Source organism: Corythoichthys intestinalis, chromosome 9 (genome assembly GCF_030265065.1).
Source record: "Corythoichthys intestinalis isolate RoL2023-P3 chromosome 9, ASM3026506v1, whole genome shotgun sequence".
NCBI lineage: Eukaryota > Metazoa > Chordata > Actinopteri > Syngnathiformes > Syngnathidae > Corythoichthys > Corythoichthys intestinalis.
The window spans coordinates 10,545,273-10,563,235 of NC_080403.1; the positions used below are offsets into that span (position 1 = coordinate 10,545,273).

Consider the following 17,963-nt stretch of genomic DNA (forward strand, 5'->3'; position numbering starts at 1 on the left):
CGTTCTTTACTCACCCGCCGTGAGTAAGCGTGTGTGTGAGGCGGGGAGAGGCGCAACATGTCACATGAGTGACACACCAAACACTGCTAAATCCGTCCTAAATACACGTACAATAAGAAAATATCACACATTGTGAATATATGACGGAAACTATACCGAATGTTCATCTCTTTCTCGTGTCGTCAGACGACAACTGGCATCCATCTCGTTATGCTTTAGTCCTCCAAGACACGTTTTCGGCGCGTAATCGTTATGTCATCGTCATGAAAAAAAAATTTGTTGACGTTATCGTCATCGTTCCATTAGCGCTTTGTTCAACATGAGCCGGTAGCAAGCAATGTGTCAGGTGGTGACCATATTAACAAAAATAAAACTTTTTCAACATCTGAGGCGCATTCAAGAAGTCATGCTCTCATTGCTTGTACAGGATTTTACCAGTCTTGTTTATATTTGGTACAAATATGATAGGACACACCTTTTTGCGACTGTTATATGTGTTTCTCTTATTTTCAGATTTTTAAAGCTTAAACTAGCTTCCAAAATGGCTGCCCCTCTTGAAGCTTGTAAGAAACTAAGAGCTGTAATCGAATTGCTTGTTGCAGAGGGAGAAACCCCTCTGAGGATTCACAACCGGCTGGAAAATGTCCAAAAGGATGATACCATAGACTATAGTACTGTAAAAAGATGGGTACAGCGATTTAAAAACAGTACTGAAGACCATAAAGAGGTGGGTAAAGCCAGCATAGCTGATAAGCCCCGTAGTGGTTGCCCATCTACCTCTGACGAGCTTCAAGAGGGGCAGCCATTTTGGAAGCTAGTTTAAGCTTTAAAAATCTGAAAATAAGAAAAACGCATATAACAATTGCAAAAAGGTGTGTCCTTTCATGTTTGTGCCAAATACACACAAGATTGGTAAAATCCTGTACAAGCAATGCACTTGAGTGTATTACTTTTTGAATGCCCCTCGTATATGTTTAATCCTTAAGTTATACACATTTTTGTTTCAATGTTTTATTTATTTATTTATTTTAAGGCCCCCCCCCCCAAAAAAAAATCTGCCAAAACACTTTTTCCCTCCACAACACCAGGGGGTGCAGCAGCAACCTCCGCACCCCACTTCCTGCGCCACTGGTTCCTTGGTACCAAGATGCCACAAGACAGCAGCAAAGCACTACTAATGAAATGAATACCTCCCATACTGTGTCAAGCAAAACTGAATGCTTTTATCATTTTAATAATGGCAGAAATATTGACACAACTCTTATTTTGAATCCAGTTGGATTGTAAAATGTTTGATGTTGTGGCCAGCAAAGCTTTCTTAATAGGTCAGTTCATCTAATACAAATAATGACTCACACTTAAGTTAATAAGAACGCTGACACTTGACATGAGTGCATCACATTCCAACTCACGGAGTCCTACTGCAGTTCTAGTTCAGTCCTTTGGGGTGATAAAGTTGTGTGCCGGTCTCACGGTTGTAAGTGATCCCATGTTGTTTGTCATTGTTACCTGCTCTGGTCCGGTTCCACATACGGTAGAATATTAATCTCTGGTATATTATAGTATTCCATAGTGCATACAGAATGTTGTCTGTCCTATCTTCTTAGTCCTGTCAGTTTCCACGCTGTGTGCGAGGCCAGTGGTGACTTTGTTCTGTCTCTGTCATGTAAAACATATAGTACTGAATCAGTGACTACATACTGTACGTAAGCATTTATTAGGTCAGTCAGTGTGTGGGACCTTCTGGCTCTGAATAAGTCATTAATGCAGGTCTTTGATTTTAAAGCCAACAGAGACTCCTCAGGTGGATGAACTGGGGGTAAGATGCTACACCTCCAACCCCCTCTTCTTAGGACCTTTGCATAGTTGTTTCTTACGTTTCTGTTCTTATCTAAATTCAGTTTAATTTTTTCATTCTAATATTTTCATTTTCTGTTTTTTTTACCCCTTACTTGTTTGTTTTACCCATTCATCCTTAAGAATTGTTCATTTGTAAATAAGTAAATTTCTATAAGGAGTGTGTGTCACTCAAACGTGGCGCCCCGTTTCCCCCTGTAATGTGGCAGCTGGTTTTATATACCGGCTTCTCACGTTTGTAGTGTTGACACTGCTACATGGTTTCTGCCCCACACTGTGGGGTAATTAGCCATGGAAGATCAAACCCCCTTTCCTTGGATAAGGTCATCCAGCTCTGACCTAGCAACCTCCTGGCCGACCCGTTTCCGGGTTGGTCCCACTGTGACTCTGCATGCAGTGACTCTGGAGTGAGGGTGCCATGCTTGTGCAGACGTGTCCTGTCAAGTATGGCAAGGTTTTCTCCAGCATGCCCGCCTCCTTGCTTCCTTTCCTTGTAGGTTACTGCTGACAGTGCTTTGGACCTGGGTTGGCAGAAACATATGAGCGAAAAATTGCAATTGCTGTTTACAATCCTGATCTTTAGCCATGTTTTCATGAAGTGGTACAGTCCAGTTTTCCATGAAACAATTTGGAACCTTATCGGTCTTGTTCCGTAGCCCGAATATGTAATTGGTTTATATTCAACTAAACATGTCTATATTTCACACCAAGAAAGTACATTTTTGAAACAAATTGAGACAAGGTCAGAATTATTTCAGTATAGAGTTTTTACTTTTTGTGAAATTTTTGTTTGGTGGTCTACTGTCAATATTTTCTATTTATTTAATTCCTAAAACTATTTGCTCTAAAACCTACATAACGCGTAGGATGAGCGACTTTATCAATGCTTATCACATAGCACAAAAAGTCATGCCAGGTACTCACTGTTTTCATTTACTGGTTTCATATTTATGGCCAGGAAGTGTTAATTACAAATCATTATGCCTTTACTGCATTGACATGACATTGAGGTTCGTAATATAAAATGGATTGTTCCGATGCTGTAACCACTGAACTCTGTACAGTCATTCATTTTTATTCTGTGTCGACTAGTGCTGCAACGATTAATTGAATAACTCAAGTAATTCGAATAGAAAAAAAATTGGAATTAAATTTTGCTGCTTCAAGTATTCGTTCTAGTAAAGTGGCACTGTAATGGTTTGTTTTGTAAGTGTTTGCATTTAGTTTCATTGATTTGTTCGGATACACTGCCCTGTAGTTGCAACAGTGAACATGACATAACTCATTTCACATTGCTGAATCCAGCTGCTCCCTGCTAAGACCAACATAAGCTAAGTCTTTGTTTGAGCTAATGCTTTTTTAATGCTTAGCCGTTTTTATAGACTTTTGCTATGTAAGTTAGCCGTTGTTCTTTTGTTGTGCTTAGATCCTGATTTATTTATTTATTATACCGTTTGAGGCTCAGCTCAGGTATTTTAACGTTTTATGTTACTCACCAGATTACTCGATTATTCAAACTAACTAGTTCATCGATTAAACGACTACTAAAATAATTGATAGCTGCAGCCCTAGTATTGACCAATCAACATTCAGTTCAGAATCTAGCTCCACCTTCCCACTACAATATTGTACAGCAAAACTGTTTGCTGCAAGAAAGTGTGACGGAACCAGTTAGTTATGTTGCTAAAATAATCTCTCACAGAAAGGAAAAATTGAACACAACAGAAAATCACACATTTTTGTCTTTACTACAGTATATATTAGGTAGCTATGTCAGCACGAGAATTTAGTAACAAACATAAAATTGCTTGTCAGAAAACCGTGCTGCTTTTGATACAAGGAAGTAAAAGGAATGTTAAACTTCACACCTATGTGGCATTTCCTTACACACAGGTGATGTTCTTTTTTAACCCCAGTTAAAAATTAGACTTCATCAACCCATCCCGTGTTGGTAACCAAATTGAATAAAGAAATTACAGAGTCAAACTAATACTTATCATCTCATACTGTATCGTTTGGTGGAAATGTGGCTACATTAAAATGTCTTTTAAATTTATATTTTAAAAAATTTAGTGACATTCTTCAAGCCCATATGTATCTGCTCCCGAGTCCACAACTTCTTCGGCCCTGTGCAGCCAGAGGTCCAGTGTCCCATGCTGCAGCTTTGCCTGATTTTGACTTTAGAACATTTTCTTCCCAGAACACAGAGGACAGCGCCCGCATTTCTATTACCTTCTTCCGTCTCTTCCGAGTCATGCGGCTCGTCAAGCTTCTCAGTAGAGGGGAGGGCATCCGTACTCTTCTTTGGACGTTCATCAAATCCTTCCAGGTGAGGACTTGGATGAGGTTAAAGTCAGTGACCAAATATTGTATGTATTGTCTTATTTTTTAGGTTAGATACAGTGAGGAGCAGAATTATTTGTACCCCTTGTGATTTTGCAGGTTCACCCACTTAAAAAATTGGTAGAGGTCTGAAATTTCAAATTTCCTTTTATAGAGACATAATTTAAAAATATAAAACCCGGAACTCACATTGTATGATTTGTCAATAATTTATTTGTAATTTCCTGGGGTCCATAAGTATTTGTAACCCCGAGAATATCAATGCTAATATTTAGTGCAGAAGCCTTTGTTTGCAATTACAGGGGTCAGACGGTTTCTGTAGTTCTTCACCAGGTTTTTACATATGGAAACAGGGATTTTGGTCCATCCCTCCACACAAATCTTCTCTAGATCTGTCAGGTTTCTGGTCTGTCTTTGAGAAACACAAAGTTTCAGCTCCATCCAAAGATTTTCTATTGGATTGAGGTCTGGAGACTGGCTATGCCGCTCCAGAACCTTAATATGCTTTTTACGAAGCCAATCCTTGGTTATTCTGGCTGTCTGCTTCGGACCATTGTAATGTTAGAAGACCCAGTCACGACGCATTTTCAATGCGCTAACTGAGGGAAGGAGGTTATTCCCAGAAATCTCACAATACTAGGCCTTGACCATCCTCTCCTTAATACAGTGCAGTCGTCTAGTCCCATATGCAGAAAACACCCCCAAAGCATGATGCTTCCATCCCCATGCTTCACAGTAGAGATGGTGTTCTTGGGATGGTACTCATCATTCTTCTTCCTCCAAACGCTATGAATGGAATTTAGACCAAAAATTTCTATTTTGATCTCATATGACCACATAACTTTCTCTCATGACTCCTCTGGATCATCCAAATGGTCATTGGCAAACTTAAAACGGGCCTGGACATGTGCTGGTTTAAGAAGGTGAACCTTCCTTGCCATGCTTAATTTTATACCATGACGTCCTAGTGTATTACTTACAGTAACCTTGGAAATGCTGGTCCTAGCTCCTTTCAGGTCATTGATCAGCTCCTCCTGTGTAGTTCTTGGCTGATTCCTTACCATTCTTAGGATCATTGAGACCCTACGAGGTAGATATTTCATGGAGCCCTAGTCTGAGAGAGATTGGCAGTCATGTTTAGCTTCTTCCATTTTCTAATAATTGCTCCAACGATGGATCTCATATGACCACATGACTTTCCCTCATGACTCCTCTGGATCATCCAAATGGTCATTGGCAAACTTAAAACGGGCCTGGACATGTGCTGGTTTAAGAAGGTGAACCTTCCGTGCCATGCTTAATTTTATACCATGACGTCCTAGTGTATTACTTACAGTGTTGGGCACGTTACTTTAAAAAAGTAATTAGTTACATTACTCACTACTTCTTCCAAAAAGTAACTGAGTTAGTAACTAAATTACTCTATAGTAAAAGTAACTAGTTACCAGGGAAAGTAACTATTTCTGTTACTTTAAAAGAACTTGTTGTATGTCAAAGAATTTGAAATGTTCTGAGCAGTATTCGAGTCAGTGGAATAGAGAAGAACAGACAGGTAGTTAACTTGTTAGGTGCTTCAGCAGATTTGAATTGCTTACCACAGATGTCGACAAAAGCTTTGCCCCAGGACATAAATTACACATTACATGCAGGTTCTTTCCTTTAATTTCGACAAACTTGAAATAGTGTCTATATCTCCACCTCTTAAAGGACAATTTTTCTTCTGACTGCTCTGCCATCCCGACCCTGTGCATCTGTTTTGCATGTGAGTGTTTGCCGCATGCGCTGTTCCGGTTTGCTTGTGAAATCACTGGCTCTGGTTGGCTTACAACGACACATGACTCTAACCCTCAGCCAATCACAATCACTTCCATCGCATCTCTCGAGGGGCTGCATTTAGGTAGGCTAGTTTCCCGACCATTCACGTCACCTTCAAAGCGTCTGCCGTCCTCAAGATGGAAGCACAATTATTGCTGGCTGACAGTGGGAGATGGGAACGAGGCTAGCATCTGGTGTAGCAAACACAGAAACGTTACCAAACTTTGGAAAGCATTGTCTAATTGAATGAGCAGGGACAAACAGCTTGGAGTCAGAAGTACGTGCGCTATTCTCGAACCTGAACGCACCCCAAGTCTTGGATGACAAATCAACAGAGCAGAGAGACGACTCGACACGGCTGGTAGTTTCTTCAATTTATTCAGAGTAAGTAACGCACCGCTTTTGACCGTCAGTAACGGTAACGGCGTTGTAACGGCGGAAAAAGTAATTAGTTAGATTACCCCGTTACTGAAAAAATAACGCCGTTACTCCCAACACTGATTACTAACTGTAACCTTGGAAATGGTGGTCCTAGCTCCTTTCAGGTCATTGACCAGGTCCTCCTGTGTAGTTCTTGGCTGATTCCTTACCATTCTTAGGATCATTGAGACCCTACGAGGTAGATCTTTCATGGAGCCCTAGTCTGAGAGAGATTTGCAGTCATGTTTAGCTTCTTCCATTTTCTAATAATTGCTCCAACAATGGATCTCATATCACCAAACTGCTTGGTAACTGCCCCGTAACCCTGTCCAGCCCTGTAGAGGTCTACAATTCTGTCTCTGGTGTTTTTGGACAGCTCTTTGATCTTGCCCATGGTAGCAGTTGGAGTATGACTGGCTGTGGGGTGCGCAGGTGACAATAATAAGCTCAAAGGTTGGTTGGTGGGTTGTTAATCATGGGGTAAAGGTGGAATTTTTTAAGATAGAGTGACAACTCTTTGAGTGTCATAATTATTGCCGACTCTCAGAGGTACAATTGCTTATGAACCGCAGTAAATTACCCAAAAAAAAAAAAAAAAGTTTAAAAATCAGACAATGTGATTTCTGGATTTTTTAAAGATTATGTCTCTATGTATGGCAATACATCTATGATTAAAATTTCAGAGCTCTACCTATTTTCTAAGTGAGTGAACTTGCAAAATCACAAGGTGTACAAATACTGCTCCTCACTGTATATCATATGCTTTTATGACATATATTACCGTATTGGCCCGAATATAAGACGGCCCTGATTATAAGACGACCCCCTCTTTTTCAAGACTGAAGTTTGAAAAAAGACTTTTTGAACACCAAATTAATTTTTATACAGAAAATAATTACAGTACATCCAAAACAAATGATTATAACAATATATTTGAGAGAAAAAGGAAAAAGCATGTTATTTTGCCTCATTCAAATCTTAACATCTGAACATTTAAGTATGTAAACTAAAGTGCAATCACATTCGTAAATGAATGGCGTCTGGTTTTTTAAATGTAAATATACCAATCTATTGTGATAAAACATCAAAATTGCAATAACTGCATTAACCATCAAAGTGAAGTCTAACTGTAACTGTAGTCTTGAAACAAACCTGAAGGAAAAACATTACGATAAAATAATGCAAACTGGTTAAACTTGAGAGTAGCTGAGGTCTGTCATGACAGAAATCGCTTTAATGATATTTGGCGCCATCTAGCGTCGTGAATAAGTATAATGTCTCGACCGCGAATATAAGACGACCCCCTCTATTTCAGTGTTATTTCAATGCAAAAAACACCGTCTTATATGCGGGCCAATACGGTATTTAAATTTACATCCCATATTTTGGGGACTATAAATCGCAACGGAGTGTAAGTCGGACCTGTCAAAATATTCAAAATAAAGAGGGAGGAAAAACATGTCGAGCTGGAGTACATGTCAAATTTTTGGAGGGAATTTTATTTGATCATAGACCAAGAACAACCATTAAGCTACTAAGCTCCTAAATAGGCCTCTGTTAACCTAATTTATCAGTAGCTATTCAGCTATACAGCGCAGACAACACAACATAACTTGTCTACTAAACTCTCACTCCACGCGTTTTTTTCTTTTGCTTCAAAAGGCGCAAAAATGCAAACATAAAATATATTTGAATTAAAAGTATTAAAAAAAACAGTAAATTGAAGCTCACGCTCCACCATTTTTGCTGTTTTGAATATTTCAAAGCAGCGACTGCGCATGCCCAAAGTGACGTGTGTGAGTGCTAACATCATCGGACCGAGAGTGTTCCATTCATATGGTTGCGGAGCAGTCCCCGCAATCGGATCCTTTCTGCTTTGAATGCCGGAAACGGAAGTTTGCGTCTTCGCCTTCTGTTTTCGCTGTCACCGTGTAAAGGCGAGGCCATTCCGCAACACAAACGTTGCGTCTTGGTGTCGCAGAGTCACCATGTAAACAGCCCATAAATGTGTTTTAAGATTAACCACTCACCCGAAGTCAGCTGACTCAAACTCACTTGTGACCCTAGCGGTATGGAAAAAGAAGCAGTATGTTGTTATTTGGTATAACAGACAAAATAGTTTGTTATATTTAGTATCTTTTTATTTCTTTCAGGCTCTGCCATACGTCGCTCTTCTGATAGCTATGCTATTCTTCATCTATGCTGTCATTGGGATGCAGGTTGGTACCCAGACATGATAGCACCAATATTTTTCCCTTTACACACCAATGCACCCAATATACTGTATATCTATTAGGTGTTTGGCAAAATTGCGATGGTGGATGGAACGCACATCAACAGGAACAACAATTTCCAGACCTTCCCTCAGGCTGTTCTCCTCCTCTTCAGGTCTGTGAGATTTTGTCAACTATCTGACCTTACAATATGTTTTCAAATCTTTATTGCAATGTTGTCGACATATGATTCCCAGATGTGCAACTGGAGAGGCGTGGCAAGAGATCATGTTGGCCTGCATGCCAGGAAAGTTGTGCGACCCAGAGTCAGACTACAACCCCGGAGAGGAAATGACATGCGGCAGTGGATTTGCAATTGTTTACTTCATCACCTTCTACATGCTTTGCGCCTTTTTGGTATTACATCTGTAAACCTATATTTGTATGAAATGACTGACGCGTTAATTATTTTGTTATTATTTAGTTCACATCAGTTGTGTCATGTTTGGTAGCCAATCCATTTTGACTGGGAGGGGCGAATTGAAAAATTAGCATTCACAGCCAATCTTCCTGGTTTAAAATAAATGGACATTCATCACCATCAATGGCATGCAATGAGTTAAACACTGTTAAGAGAAAAAAAAAAAAAATAGAGCATTACTTGGTGCCGTAATCACTGTGTATTTCTGTTTTTAATCATTTTAATTTCATTAATTTAGTTTTGAAATAAAATTGTATTTATAATTGGATTTATGAATAAGAAAAAATACAATAATGTTTATCAAGTATAATAATTTTATAATTAGGGGTGTCCCGATCCGATCACGTGATCGGAAATCGGGCCGATCGCGCAATTTTTCAGAGGATCGGAATGAGGTGAAAAGGATTAGGTTTTTAATTAAAAACATATATTTATGGTTTTCTGCTTCATGCTTGTAAAGCGCCACAGCCTCTCACCCTCCCTCCTGCTAAGCAGTGCAGCCAAACTGTCCAGCCTGCGTTTGGTACTTAGAGGTAACGATGATTGAAGCCATGAATTCATTCACTGTTTAAATAATTCACATCATGAAGGCGGCAGGGTGGGATAGTAACATGTTTGGAATTTATTTTTTAACTAAAAACTCTTTTTCGGTATCTGATCGGAAGGCAGTATCGGCACATTCTCAAAATCAGGTGACTCGGCTGCAAAATATGCGCTCGTGACATCCCTAATTATAATAATTGCTACTATTTACAGTTGTGGTCAAAAGTTTACATACACTTGTGAAGAACATAATGTCATTGCTCTCTTGAGTTTCCAGTTATTTCTACAACTCAGATTTTTCTCTGATAGAGTGATTGGAACAGATACTTCTTTGTCACAAAAAACATTCATGAAGTTTGGTTCTTTTATGACTTTATTATGGGTGAACAGAAAAAAGTGATCAAATCTGCTGGGTCAAAAATATACATACAGCAGCGCTAATATTTGGTAACATGTCCCTTGGCCATTTTCACTTCAATTAGGCGCTTTTGGTAGCCATCCACAAGCTTCTGGCAAGCTTCTGGTTGAATCTTTGACCACTCCTCTTGACAGAATTGGTGCAGTTCAGTTAAATTTGATGGCTTTCTGATATGGACTTGTTTCTTCAGCATTGTCCACAAGTTCTCAATGGGGTTTAAGTCAGGACTTTGGGAAGGCCATTCGAAAACCTTAATTCTAGCCTGATTTAGCCATTCCATTACCACTTTTGATGTGTGTTTGGGGTCATTGTCCTGTTGGAACACCCAACTGCACCCAAGACCCAATCTTCGGGCTGATGACGTTAGGTTATCTTGAAGAATTTGAAGGTAATCCTCCTCCTTCATTATCCCATTTACTCTCTGTAAAGCACCAGTTCCATTGGCAGCAAAACAGCCCCACAGCATAATACTACCACCACCGTGCTTGACGGTAGGCATGGTGTACTTGGGGTTAAAGGCCTCACCTTTTCTCCTCCAAACATATTGCTGGACATTGTGGCCAAACAGCTCGATTTTTGTTTCGTCTGACCACAGAACTTTCCTCCAGAAGGTCTTATCATTGTCCATGTGATCAGCAGCAAACTTCAGTCGAGCCTTAAGGTGCCGCTTTTGGAGCAAGGGCTTCCTTCTTGCGCGGCAGCCTCTCAGTCCATGGAGATGCAAAACACGCTTGACTGTGGACACTGACACCTGTGTTCCAGCAGCTTCTAATTCTTGGCAGATCTGCTTTTTGGTGATTCTCGGTTGAATCTTCACCCTCCTGACCAATTTTCTCTCAGCAGCAGGTGATAGCTTGCGTTTTCCTCCTGATCGTGGCAGTGACAAAACAGTGCCATGCACTTTATACTTACAAACAATTGTTTGCACTGTTGCTCTTGGGACCTGCAGCTGCTTTGAAATGGCTCCAAGTGACTTTCCTGACTTGTTCAAGTCAATGATTGTTCAAGTCAATAATCACTCAAAAGAAATTGCTAATTCGTGTTGCTGTATGTATATTTTTGACCCAGCATATTTGATCACTTTTTCTGTTAACCCATAATAAAGTCATAAAAAAACCAAACTTCATGAATGTTTTTTGTGACAAAGAAGTATCTGTTCCAATTACTCTATCGGAGAAAAATCAGAGTTGTAGAAATAACTGGAAATTCAAGAGAGCCATGACATTATGTTCTTCTCAAGTGTATGTAAACTTTTGACCACAACTGTAAGTGGAATTAATGAGGTAATCACATGGGAAAAATCAAACTACTGTAAACACAAACTCAGATCCTAACGCCTCTTTCCATTGAACCATGTGCTGGTGTCGAGTCAACACACTATTAATGCACATAAATACATTTAAGACAATCATCTTATGGGTTTTGTTTGCCGCGCATTAGTCATTTCATCCTGCCTACCTCGAAGATGCCTCAGTCTACACTTGCACTTCTCCTTTTCTATTAAAGAGGTCAAATTTCTTCACTCAAATGACTGCAAATCTTTTGTTTTTATGTCGTTCTCTAGATTATTAATTTGTTTGTTGCTGTCATCATGGACAACTTTGACTATTTGACACGCGATTGGTCCATCCTTGGCCCACACCACCTGGATGAATTCAAGAGAATTTGGTCGGAGTATGATCCTGAGGCAAAGTATGACTTGACTTCAGTTAATAGGACCTAGGTTGCCTTCACGTGTATTTGCAGCAATGTTTGTCCTTTTCCGCTCATTCAGGGGAAGAATTAAACATCTAGACGTGGTAACACTCCTTCGACGAATCCAGCCTCCTCTTGGCTTCGGTAAACTGTGTCCTCATCGAGTAGCGTGCAAGGTCTCCACTTTCCCTTTTATCATCTCACATCAAAAACACCACAATATTAGGTACACCTGGATGTTATGCAACGTATTTCGTCACAGTATCGAATCGTGACTTACCAGTATCGTCTCACCCCTAGTAATTATATCACACCATCTGCTGTAATCATTATAAACTATAATGATGATATTAGAGTTTTATGTAGTTTTTAAAGTTTTTTATAATTGGTTCTGAAAAGCAATGATGCTGTCATACTTTCAAGTCGCACACAATGTTCCCACATTCATTTATCAAGCCCTGAATCACAACAAATGTCTCAAAGGGGTTCACATGCCCACATTTAACAGACATACTATCTGAATACGTTAATTCAGTTATATTCTGTATGTAAAAAATTTAGGGCTGTCAAACGATTAAAATTTTTAATCGAGTTAATTACTGCTTAAAATTTAATTAATCGTAATTAATTGCAATTAATCGCAATTCAAACCATCTATAAAATATGCCATATTTTTCTGTAAATTTTTGGTGGAATGGAAAGATAAGACACAAGATGGATATATATATTCAATATGCGGTACATAAGGACTATATTTGTTTATTATAACAATAAATCAACAAGATGGCATTAACATTATTAATATTCTGTTAAAGCGATCCATGGATAGAAAGATAAATGTTAGTACAAGTTATAGAAATTTTATATTAAAACCCCTCTTGATGTTTTCGTTTTAATAAAATTTGTAAAATTTTCAATCAAAAAATGAACTAGTAGCCCGCCACTGTTGATGTCAATAATTACTTACACAATGCTCATTGGTGCTGAAGCCTATAAAATCAGTCGCACCCAAGCGCCAGCAGAGGGCAGCAAAACTCCACAAAACACAATTAACAAGTGGGCATTTGACTGTACTGTCATTTAAATTTGTCTGAGCGGGCGTGTGCGTTAATTGCGTCAAATATTTTAACGTGATTAATTTTTAAAAATTAATTGCCGCCCGTTAACGCGATAATTTTGACAGCCCTAAAAAAATATATATGTTTTTGGCTAAACATGCTTTAACCTTTGCCCGAATGTAGTTATTTATTGTTGATAAATTGTATGTAAATATTTTTTGGTCATTGACTAACTGCATCAAACAAAGATTGAGGGCTTAGCGATATGGCATGAAATGTAATATCATGGGATAAATTGAATCCCTTCACAGTAAAAATATATATATTGTGATAGTCTTAAATTACTTTCTGAATGTGTTATTAAAAAGTGAAATATATGTTTTTCCTCTTAAAAAGGACTCAAATGAGCAAATTTATTAATCAACATAACGGACCCTGGGTCAGTCAAGAACACATTACAGAAAATTGTAGCCTTGTTGATGTCAGAATGTCTAAATTAGCGATTTCAATATAAAATTGATTAGTTTTTCAGCACTAGCATCTGGGATGGTTAAATACTTATATTGTGCAGTGCGTCAGTAGAAACTGAGCTTTATTAACAGAATTTTTTATTTAACGTGTGGGAACATTTAGCAGGTGTACCAAATATTGTGACAGTTTAATTTTTAGACACTTTAAATATTTTGACTAAATGTCAATCTTTCACTTTCTCTCCCCTTACAGAGGCTGGTGGCCATGAATATGCCTCTCAACAGTGATGGCACCGTCATGTTTAATGCTACTCTTTTTGCACTGGTGCGAACAGCCCTCAAAATAAAAACTGAAGGTGAAAATTTACACGTACTGTATATACAGAGGTGGGTAGTTACATTCACTCCGTTACATGTAGCTGAGTAATTTTTGATAAAAATGTACTTCTAAATAGTTTTACCACACCTTACTTTCTAGTTTTTGTCAGCGGAGAAAATCTGTTCTTTGTTTTTAGAAGAAAAAGTCTCTCCAGAAGTCTTTTTCAAAAGTTTACTTATGATCACAAGGAGAACATCCATCACACATGCGGCAGAGCTCAGAGAACTGTTATAATACTGAAAGGCGGGGTTAGCTTCTAAAATCAATGGTCACGTGATTATAAGAAAAATACGTGATATCATGACGTGTAGGTGGCCAGGCCGACTTCACCAATTAAATGTTACATTGTACCTTTTGAAGAACAGCTTTACCCTTGAGAGCGACTGCCTGCCCTCCCTCGCTTCAAGATGTAGACAACTGTGCTCTGAATTATGAATTTTTAGATAACACTTGTACAATAATAAAGCTTAAGCTATATACAGTGATCCCTCGTTTTTCGAGGTTAATGGGGACCAGAACCCGCTGCGATGTGAAAAAAAGTGAATTAGCGCTTTTTTTTCTCCAATGTATTTATTCAGCTTTATCATTGGAAAAAGGTGCATATAAGACGTGTTTTCTACCTTTTTCCCCAAAGTATAATGGAAAAAAACTTTTATTTGTATAAAAAAAAATATATATATATATATTTTTTTTTAAATAAATGTTTTTTAAGCACTTTAAATGTAATAATTATGATAGATTTCAACATGTTACTGTCCCACATAATTATTTTCAAACAAAACAAAAGTAGGCACCCAATCCATTTAAAAAAAGTAATTTAAAAAAAATGCTTGTAAAATACTTCATTGAGTGTCCACTCAAATCCGCTCCCGCTGCTCACTTACACACAATGAGTTGCCACAGCAACTGTTTATCAAGTTCAACGATCAATGACGCATGCGGTCCTTTGAAGGTCGAGTCTCTGGCAAGATCAAAGCTCAACTGTCTGTCAATCATCGTTTACTTTAATAAGCAACTCCAGTTCACTCTCTGACGAACAAAGAGCAGGGAGAGGGAGGGAGGGAGCGAGCTTGAGACTGTGCGATCGGCTCGGGACAGCTCATCAGTAATTTTTTTCTTTTTTAACTGAAAAAAAAAACTGCGATGGACTGAGGGCGGGAAGTTGAAAGTGTGAAGTAGCGAGGGATTATTGTATAAACTTCAACGTCAAACCTCTTAAACTACTGAAATGCAAAGAAAACTGTTTTAGCACAGTTATTTCTGTAACACATACAAAAACTGATTTTCATTCAAAATTGTATTTTTTCAATGGTTTGCAAAATAAAAGTTAACAAAAACAGCAATAACCCCAACCTCCATCTCCTAATTTTTATTTTCCCTCATTTCCTCACATACTAAATGCTTAAAACTCTTAAAGATCTTAAAGTCTTAAAGAAATCTCAAAGATTTATCGATTTTATGTTGAATTCCCCTTTTTTGTCACATTAATTCAACAACCTTTTTTTTTTCTGTTCCAGAAAACATGCACATTTGAACCAATCAGAGCGAACTATCTCTGCTGATCAAACGTCAGTATGTCAGCCAATTGAACAGATAAATTAGTCCAGGCGTTTTGCTTTGCTGCGTGCATTCGCACATTGACGTGACTCATCATCGTCAGACTTGAATAACTGCAGCAGCTGCGGAAACCTCCATGCCGTCGGTGGAATAAAATAAATAATAAAAAATTGGTAGAAATAGATTACGCTACACAAGCACTTTTTATGTTTGTTGTTAACACTTGTGTATGTAAATCTGATGTTGGTAGATGAATCTTATTTTATCGGCCCTGAATCTTATACCGGAACTGCGTTCTGGCCCTGAATCTTATACCGGAACTGCGTTCCTGACCGTTCTGGCCCACTTTCACCCCTGGTTATAGTACGTATGATAACAATATCAGTTCATATAGATTACGTTGTACTGAGAAAACTATACTATTGTTTAAAAGAAAATCTGATATCGTAATTGTATATTACTCATTACTTGAGAAGTCTTTTCACCAAGTACTTTTTTTTACTTGTACTTGAGTACATTTTTCGGATGAGTACTCTTACTTGAGAAATATTTTGAAGTAACACTATTCTTACTTGATTAAAATTTTTGGCTGCTCTACCCACCTCTGTGAATACATCTTGCCAATTACTGAAGAATAGATAGCTTTAACTGCAAGAAGAGAACTCACGTCTCAAGAGATGAGTTTTCACTGTGCCGCAGGGAATCTCGAGCAGGCCAATGAGGAGCTTCGAGCTGTCATCAAGAAAATCTGGAAGAGAACCAGTATGAAGCTGCTGGATCAAGTAGTGCCGCCTGCTGGTGGTCAGTCACACTCGTCCTATATACTTCTGGCACAAAAACTGTCCAAAACATTTTTAACACATGCACAAAGATTCTCTAACACAGTGTTGTTCATGTATCATGGTGTTGCTCCTCATCTTCTCCTGGTTGCAGTGTCATTGCTGTCCGTGTATTTTCAACCCACTCTTCTCGTGTCTTGGATCCTGATGGAGGCTGCTGATGTCAGGCTTCCATGGCCTTATAGACAGCCTTTTGTTCGGACTTTTTTTGTGTCTCCTTCATTTCTTTCATCTGTTTCTTCTCACACTCTTATATCTTTGTGTGTGTCCAAATCTCTGAAGCACTTCAGAATATTCTGAAGCAGTTCTGTTTTAGGGTGGTGGCATGGAACTAGTGTTGCCTCTCTCTCTGTCTCTCTGATCTCTGTCCCCAGCGTGCTTGTTCAAAGTGATCCAGACCTCTGCTTCACAATAATTTTTTTACACTCCTCTGGCACACCAAAATAAGCTAGAAACACACAAAAACACCATATTTTGTGTGTACATTACATCGAGCATTACTGATTAAATAAAGAATGTAAACAATGACGTTTAGCAAGCACTTAATGGGAGATCGTGTCAATTTAAAATTAAATGGTTCAGCTTCAAGATTAGTAACACAAACATAAAATGCATTAGCTGTTTATAAATTTATTCTTACTGCTGCTGCTTGGCTATCAGATTAGAGATTCAAATCAAAACTAACTGTACCGGTAGTTGTTTAGCTGGTGTTAAACTCGGTTGTTTTCAGTGGTTAGTACCTCGGACTTCAGGAAGGACGTCACTTTCAGTAGCACATTGTAATCTTTGAGGCCAGCAAAATGATATTCCCAAAAACACATTAGAAGAGCTCATACTACTGTGCAATGTACTGTATTTTAGCTGGTGTACGTCATAATCCACAGTGGTACCTCTACATACGAATTTAATTCTTTAAACCGGCACATGCCTAGTGTCGAAGCAATCATATGTCGAGGTACCACTGTACACTATATATCAAGTAACATGACCAAAAAAAAATATTTTAAGAAAATACATCGTACTTACCTGAAATGTTAATCATTTATTGTACAATTATATGTAGATCGCTGTAGTTGTGTTCGGTTAATTGAACCAGTTGTCCAATCAACCAATCAACTAACATCATTGGGCCTGCGTTGTGAAGAAATCAATCATGTGACTCTTTAAAAAAAGGCCAATGTTGTTGATATACTGTAGTTTAACTTGGACTTACACTGTGTGAAGGCTCAGGCCAGATGAGAATGATGTAGCAAAACAATAGATGCTTTTGGACAAATTAAAAAAAGTTCAATTCTAGCAGCCTCCTACATTTCCTGGAAGCAATGCAATGTAGAGAAAGACTACAAAATAAAAAGAATAGTCTGGCTAAAAAAATAATGTAAATTCATAGATTAGAATTTAACATTGAAGGGACAAACTAGAACTGTATGACTATAATGCAGGGCAGCTCTACACCACAGCAAACTACTGTACGTATAAATTCATGAGTAAAATTACATGTTTCCGTTATGGTGCTTTGATTTACGGTAATTTGTTTAGATAAAACAAGACTAAATGAATACTCCACATTAGCACACTTTCGTGTAAATCTTCAGAAAAAAAACTTTTACATGACTTTAAAAGGTATCCTGAAATTAGTGTCATTGGCTTTAGCTTCTACCTGTCAATTATAAAAATTACAATTAATAATTTGTCAAATTAAGACAAAACACATCATTTCCCTCTTTGCTTCAAAATTGTAACAATGTCATTTCTAGTAAATGAATTACCATCGGGGAAAAAAACACTTGGCTGAACAACGTTATACACTGTTCATTTTCTCGTCATTTTTTCAAAATATGAATTGCGGTTGATGTGATTTACTGTATGCACCAT

At 38.2% G+C, this 17,963-nt stretch overlaps 1 protein-coding gene across 10 annotated transcripts in view; it reads left to right on the plus strand.

Annotated features, from left to right (window-relative positions):
• cacna1da (calcium channel, voltage-dependent, L type, alpha 1D subunit, a) overlaps positions 1 to 17,963 on the plus strand; it is a 216,684-nt gene that overhangs the window by 166,446 nt on the left and 32,275 nt on the right. For all 10 annotated transcript variants that reach the window (XM_057846662.1, XM_057846663.1, XM_057846661.1 and 7 more), the window contains 8 exons: positions 4,058 to 4,186; positions 8,589 to 8,654; positions 8,732 to 8,823; positions 8,906 to 9,065; positions 11,655 to 11,782; positions 11,865 to 11,961; positions 13,567 to 13,669; positions 15,949 to 16,050. In XM_057846662.1, the coding sequence (XP_057702645.1) occupies positions 4,058 to 4,186; positions 8,589 to 8,654; positions 8,732 to 8,823; positions 8,906 to 9,065; positions 11,655 to 11,782; positions 11,865 to 11,961; positions 13,567 to 13,669; positions 15,949 to 16,050 (877 nt within the window). The remainder of the gene's footprint in view (positions 1 to 4,057; positions 4,187 to 8,588; positions 8,655 to 8,731; positions 8,824 to 8,905; positions 9,066 to 11,654; positions 11,783 to 11,864; positions 11,962 to 13,566; positions 13,670 to 15,948; positions 16,051 to 17,963) is intronic.